Raw genomic sequence first — 7,722 nt, 5'->3', positions numbered from 1 at the left:
CTTCAGTGCTGTTAGACAAATAAAGACGAGAATACAGGCCTCTTATTCTTAAGCTGTTATAAGGCCGGCCTACTGAATAAGATTATAGGCCCAACAGAATCGTACCAATAATTGAATTGTAGGCAAGCAAACAGTAGTCATGAACCACTAAAGTAAATTAAATTTTGAGTTTATATTTGGGCCGTACGATCAGAATCTGGACCATTCTCACAGAGGTCGAATGAACATCCAACTTTAATATCGTGCGCAAACAGATCTGACGGTCCAAATCTAAACTAAAAAATTGAGTTACTTTAGGTGATATGAATAGACAATGTAGCTGTTTCAGGTGTTTCTCTCATCAATATACCAGGTTCATCCAGAATTTAAGTCCTAATCTCACTATCCCTTCTTCTCCAAACCCTCACGACGAGGGATCCGGGATAAAAAAATTGAAAAAATAAAGAAGCCTTCGTCAATCGCTCTTTCCTAAACCCTGCAAAGTGCAAACCTTTGATGGATCTTAGACGACCCAACCGACCCGTTATCGGGCCGAAGGTGCGCCAGGTCGGCTTTGTCACGCCAGACTCCTCTTCCGTCGCTGCAGCAGCTTCCTCTTCTAACCCCACCGTTGTCGCCACCACCTCCCCCGGGTCGCCTCCCTCTTCCCTATCTCCCGTCATGATTCCTCCGCCGCGCCACCCTTCAACCGAGATAAACAACTCTCATTACCACCACATTGGTAGTTACAATCCTTCGGAGCAGATCCTGGGTTCACCACCGGTCTTGTCACCGTCTCGGTCAAGCCGGTTTGAGGCCGATGGATCTGATTTCGGGGAAGATGACGAGGAGTCAATGGCATTAAGTGGAGTTGGTGGTGGCATGACACCTAAAGGTAGTCTAGTGATGCCTCAGCCAGTTGCTAAGACAGAGCCACTAGTTTCAGGTATTGCATTGGATTTGACGTTGCTTGATTAATATATGGTATAGGATTGGTTTGGTTTAGTGAGATTTTTTGGTGTTTCTCTGGCCAGAACTTGACTGTATAACCCTATTTCAGATGATTAAGATTATTACACTCTCTTTATGTTAAAGTTCAGTTTTCTAATGCTCTTATTAATCCTTAATTAAGGTTTACATTGTAATCAAGCAAAGCTGAAAATGTTTCAACAAAATAAAGAATAGTAAATTATATCAGGATTCCGAAATGATGGTTGTAGTATATTTGTATGGTGATTAGATAATATTATAGGGAAAATTTCTAGTGTGCCCATACAAACTTTCAAAATAGCCAATTTGCCCATAAAAATACCATAATATCCAATATCCCCATAAAAACTTCATATTTTTTTGTTCTATCCCCTTTTATTTATTTGTAATTGTATTTAATTATTTTAAAAACTGAATGGACAAATATATCTTTTCATTTCAAATCCTTCTCTAGCTTGACTACTCTCTTCCTTGCATCCCCCCTATCTGGTAAAATTTGCAAATTTGGAGCATGAATTCATCTCCAATCCCATAAAACCCAGTTTAGTTGACCGGGTCACATGAGAAAAGCAAAATGATAAGTAATATTATAGGTAACATGGAGAGGGGTCAACCAACTGTTCGTAAATTATATAGCAGCGCACTATTATTCATGAAGTTTTCTCTGAGGCATTTCACCAAACAGTTGGTGTTGATATGTGAACCGTATTCACTGTGTCACTCCCAGTATTGTTCTTTTTTTCTTTTGAACTTTGATCTGGATTCTCCAATTCAGAGAAAACTCCAATTCAGAGAAAAACTCGGTGCTTCAAATTGTACAAATATACACCTAAAACTTTTTCCCGCATTATTTATTTGATGGATTAATAACATTTAGGCATGGTTCAATGAATTTGAATTGACAGTTAATTGCAACCAGGAATAGGTTAAGGACAACAGGTATTGTACCAATGATATATTTCTTCCCGTCACTTGTCAAACAAAGAGAACAATGAATGAGGAAAGAACTAAAATAAAAAAGAAATGAAAGCCTTTTTTTATCAACTACGGAGCAAATTAAAGTCGCGTTGTAATCACAAATTGAAGTTGCATGATTAGTTTTTCCATTGGCTTTGAGACATTCTCAAATCTGTATGAGGAAATCAAACCTACTCAATCATTTATTAATTTAGAAGAACATTTTTTTTGCATGTATCCTATTGAACCTGGTTGTGCTAAGCAAAAGATGATTAAAAGGGTATCTGATAGCCATCCCATCTATATATACTCGATACAAGCCACTTAAATCAATTTATTTTCTAGGAGCATATCATTGAAGGGAAAACCTTTAATTTGTCCATCGAGTATATTGGCACTTTCAACTCTGTTTGATTAGCTTCAACAAGCTGTCATGGGAGGAAGGGAGGGAGAAGTAGGCAAGCTAGAGAGGGAAGGGTATACTTGTCCATTCAAAATTTTAAATAATTAAATAAAATATTAAATTAATAAAAGGGGATATAAGAAAAAAAGTGAAATTTTTGTGGGGATATTGGATATTATGGTGTTTTCATGGGGAAATTGGCTATTTTGAAAGTTTGTATGGGTACACTAGAAATTTTCCCAAAATTATACTACATAGCTGCTCTTGAAGTTTTTTTGGTTGTGATCTAATGAGAAGCTTGGTGCAGAAACAAACAAAAGAGATTCAAATGTGTCAAAAGGTAAAGGGGCTGGGCCTTCTGTGGCGACCAAAGAAAAACTTACCAGAGCTGAGCGGCGTGCTGCCCAAGAGGCTCAACGAGCTGCCAAAGCTGCTGCCAAAGAAGCAGGTAATATTTATTCTGGTAAATTTTGTTTGTTTATATCTGACATGTTTGGTAGTTATGTGGCATTGTACCAGTTCAGCCAGTCAGTTTCCAACTAGACTTTTAGTGCAACCACATTTTAAATCCAATTTTGGATTAAACCAGTAAAAGGAAAGAAAAAAAAAGTTAATGACTTTAGTTTATTTAAATTCATGTGACTGTAGCTTCTTCTGGTGGAGTTCCCCCAGCTTCAAAGCAACCAAAAACCTCAACCAAACTGATACCCCAACAAAAGAAGGATGGCATTGCTGGGTCTGGACCCACACAGGCAATAGCTCCGGCTGGGTCAATAGAAAAGAAACAAGGGAAGAAGGAGGTGGTGGCACCACACCCCCGGATGCAGTTCGATGACATGACGAAGGTTGGTAAATTGAAGAAGCGGGCTGTTGTCAACCAATCGGAGGCCCGAAACCGGGTTGAGTTGTTCAGGCACTTGCCACAGTACGAACATGGGACCCAACTGCCAGATCTTGAATTGAAGTACTTTCAGCTGGAACCAATCCACCCTTCTGTCTATCAAGTATTTTTCTATTCAATTAAATTACTGATATTTGAACTTCACATTTCCCATTATGCTCCTTTGACATTACAATATGTTCTCCTTTGGCTGCTGATTAATTTTTTATATTGAGCCCAAAATTTTGCATGAAAGATGACATGAAGTTAGTCTTTTACATATATTTTAGATTTTCACTGGTCCCTTCGATAGTATGAGAAATTATATTTTTATTATTTTTAATTGGAAGAGGATTTTTTTTATTTTTATTTCATATAAATCACTGTGTTTAAGCATCATACTGTGATTTTTTAACTTTAGGGACCTAATGAAAAAATGTTAATACTTTAAAAAATAATTTGAGCAATTTATACTTTTCCTATTGCTATTTTTGTGACTTATTTCTATATGGAAAACATAAGCTCTCTACAATGCTACTTAAATTATTTCAGGTTGGCCTTCAATTTCTCTCCGACAAAATATCAGGTGGCAATGCCCGTTGCATAGCAATGCTACTTGCATTCAAAGAAGTGATACAAGATTACACAACTCCACCTGAGAAAACCCTGACCCGTGACCTCACGACTAAAATCAACTCCTGTGTTTCTTTTCTTACTGAGTGCCGACCCCTATCTGTCAGCATGGGTAATGCATTTTTTTATACATTGCTCTTGTAAGCTTCATGATAATTACAATGCCATTAGGTTTTTGAACCAATGTTTAACACCTAACAGGTAATGCCATTCGGTTTTTGAAGAACCGCATATCCAGTATCCCGCACAACCTTGCTGACAAGGAAGCTAAATCCAGCCTTCAGTCCGATATCGACAGGTTCATTAATGAAAAGATTATAATAGCCGGTAAAGCAATAGTCGAGCATGGTGTCTCAAAAATTCGTGACAGGGATGTGCTTCTGACGTATGGTTCTCCCTCAGTAGTCGAGTCAATATTTGCCTATGCGCACGAAATAAAGAAGAATTTTCGTGTGGTGGTGGTTGATTCCCGGCCTAAGCACGAAGGACAAAATTTACTGAGACGGCTGGTGGAGAGGGGGATTCAATGCACCTATACACATATCAATGCAGTTTCTTATGTCATGCATGAGGTGACACGGGTGTTTCTGGGGGCATCCTCGGTGCTATCTAATGGTACAGTCTACTCCCGAGTGGGAACTGCCTGTGTGGCTATGGTGGCGCATGCTTTCAGGGTGCCGGTGCTGGTTTGCTGTGAGGCTTACAAATTTCATGATCGGGTTCAGCTCGATTCGATCTGCTCTAATGAATTAGGTGAATTGGGTTACTATTTCTTTTCTTTTTGGGATGCTTTATTTGTTACCTATAGCTCTAATAATTTAATGTGCTCAGATGAACTATGTGAATCTTGTTCTTTTTATATAAATACATATTTTTCAATGAATTGTGTTCCTTTCAAAGATGGTAAATATCATTTGTACCCCTCAAACTGCTCTATTGAACTCACCAACATGGTAATATCACTTATAACCCTCGAGGAATTTGTACTGAGAAATTCCACTAATGATCCTTAAGAAGTTTTATAAAGTCTCTTTGGCTCATAAACTTCCAAAGTTCTTATTTTGGTCAAACTTTGGGCTGTGAATTTCTTCATTTGTATTAGTTTACCCCAGGATATTAATTTTTATTTGAACTGGTGGACAATAATCTCAGTCAATAATTGTGTCAACTTTGAACGGAACCACTTTAGCAATATTTCTGTTAATGGGTATGCATAATAATTTAACATTTCTTATTTATTAAATTGTATTCCTCCTCCCCGGCTGTTAGGTGATCCAGATGCTATTTCAAAGGTCTACGGAAGGAAAGATTTGGACTATCTTGATAGCTGGGCCCAAAATGAGAATCTCCAGCTCTTAAATCTGAAGTATGTGTCAGCTTCGATATAAAGTTTATGAAGTAAATCTTTCATTTCATTCAACTTGATTTTTGAGTTGGTGTTTGTTTTACAGATATGATGCCACACCTTCTGACTATGTCTCGGTGCTTGTTACGGAACAAGGGATGGTATGTTAATTCTAATACTGTTGTTGACTTTTCTCTCTAAAATATCTTGATTCAGAGTAGAACTAGGGTGTTCTTAAGTTCACCAAGCTCCTTTGTGAACTCAACTCTAAAATCTATCAGATTAACTTTAAACGACAAATCAAAACCTTGAAAATCCTTCTACCTTATGAGTGATGCATCGACATGTGAAAATTTTAAAATTTTAAATTAATTTTGTACAGAGTCAAATGGTCAAAAGGTGTCAAAAAAATGAATGTATTAAAATTAATTTATAAATCTTCTAATTTTGACCACTTGACTTTATACTAAATTAATTCGAAAGTTCAAAATTTTCACATGTAGACGCATCACTCGTAAATTAGAAGGATTTCAACGGTTTGGATTCTTCGTTTGAAACCAATCCGATAGATTTTAGAGTTGAGTTCACAAGAGACTTGGTGAACCTACACCCTAGTTCTACTCTCTTGATTCATGCTAGTACAGTACCAGGCTTGGCTGGTAAAAACTATTGGTTTTGGCAATTTAAACAACAAAAACAACCTAGCCTTTAGTCCAAACAAGTTGAATGCGTATCCTTTGCATTAACTCAAAAGGGAATCTTTTGAGTTAATGAATCTCAACCGTCTGATTTTAAACGGAGTTAATCCGGCTCGTGCTTATAACTTAGGGGGCCCTTTGATCTAGTCCGCACGAATCTTAAAACAGATCGGATGGTTGAAATTCATTAACTCAAAAGATTTCCTTTTGAGTTAATGCAAAGGATACGCATTCAAACAAGTTGGGGTAGGCTAGAAATGAAACCCAACCGGAGCCTTCATTTCCATAAAAAGGCTGTATTTTACGTTGGCTTGCCACGCCTATCACAACCCTCCTTTTTTCCTAGCTTGGGATAGGCTGTGTAGTTTCTACACAGGTGGAGTTGGTTTTGGCAATTTAAACATAAGCTTAAAATTATTTCCTTTTCTTTCTTTCTTAGCTCCCACCGACAAGTGTGCCAGTCATAATCCGGGAGTATGGCATAGAACGTTTATGGACATAATTAATCATTCCCCTGTTTCAAAACCTTTGGGATAATTTTGACAATTGGTAAGCCAGTTCTCCCTTTTTCTGGTTTTGTTTTGGCTTATTCACCTTGAGTGCAATGTTTTAATGTGTTGTGAATTTGGTTATGGTCCCTGTGAAGAGTGCAATGTTTGTGCCTCTCGAGGGTACTCTTGGTATTTTTGCTGCTTGAAGCTTCTTGAATTTTCAGTCTTTAGTACTAGCTGCTAAAATGTCATTTTCTCGTGTTACCCAGGTATTATATTTAGTTGAAATGTCATTTTTCTTTTCTTTTCACTTGGTGCATATTCAATATTTGTTTGTAATATTTGCAAAATTGATTGACACTGCTGCCTACTTAGGCCCAACGTTTTGGTCTTTCACTTTCTTCAGGTTATTATTATTATTATTATTTTCATGAATATTATAATAACAGCCTGTTTTTTTGTCGATTTATGGAATGATGGTTGGAATGCCTGTTATTTTGGTGCCTCCTATTTTTAAGAATTCTAGCAGTTCAAAATTTAAAACATGATATCAAATCAAAATTTGTGGATGCGATTTATTTCACTTTTTCCATGTACATAAAAATTGCAACATATTTTACCATGATTTGATTGGCTTAGTAGTTTTTAAAAATTCATTTATGTAGATAATCTTGAATGAATGTTGATTTTTCAATTTTGACTACCATAAAAACCAAAATGTGGTACTTTTGTATGTGCTTATAGAAAAAGGAATATAGATGACACTTGGAAATTTTATTTTGTTATTTGGGCTTGAAAATTTGAAATTGGAGGCATAGAAAATGATGATAAAGAACTCTCTTTGCAATATCAAATTCTTTGATGCTATGAAGTCAGAGATACTATTTCTTTTTTTTCTTTTTGATTAATGGCAAAATATGTCCCGTTTCATTGAAAAATTGAAACATTAATTTACAGGTCAAAGTCCCCAAATTTCTATCTCTTTATTTTTATTTTTGGGATGCAGCTGCTGAGTGAGCCAAATATGCCGACATTTTTATTTTTAACCATTTTCTAATGCACAATTTAAAAAAAAAAAACCCAAAACCTTGATTATTTTTAATAAAATATATTAGAAAATGGTTAAAAATAAAAATGTCGGCAAATATGTCCTTTGTCCTTTCCAATTAATACTGGGATTAATATTAAAAATTGTCTGTTGTCCTTTGACAACTGACAAGACTTAGCGACAGTTGGGACCCACTACTTTAGAGCTAGACTGCAAACTGTTGAATGCGGTTCGTATACAAATTTGTTGCATGCTGTTAATATACCGCCCTGGTTAAATCGTGCTAAACTGTGCAAAA

The 7,722-nt window shown here is 36.4% G+C and overlaps 1 protein-coding gene across 1 annotated transcript; it reads left to right on the top strand.

The window, feature by feature from the left end:
* Positions 1-371: 371 nt before the first annotated feature.
* LOC144572273 (NagB/RpiA/CoA transferase-like superfamily protein) lies at positions 372-6,866 on the top strand. The gene is made up of 8 exons (XM_078321770.1): positions 372-925; positions 2,637-2,777; positions 2,978-3,333; positions 3,762-3,954; positions 4,044-4,595; positions 5,112-5,208; positions 5,294-5,348; positions 6,325-6,866. The coding sequence occupies exons 1-8, from the start codon at positions 496-498 to the stop codon at positions 6,385-6,387; spliced, it is 1,887 nt and encodes a 628-aa protein (XP_078177896.1). The 5' UTR covers positions 372-495; the 3' UTR covers positions 6,388-6,866.
* Positions 6,867-7,722: the final 856 nt, after the last annotated feature.

The sequence above is a fragment of the Carex rostrata genome, chromosome 20 (assembly GCF_964058835.1).
Source record: "Carex rostrata chromosome 20, lpCarRost1.2, whole genome shotgun sequence".
NCBI classification, from domain to species: Eukaryota; Viridiplantae; Streptophyta; class Magnoliopsida; order Poales; family Cyperaceae; genus Carex; species Carex rostrata.
This window is presented reverse-complemented; position numbering and strand designations above follow the sequence as displayed.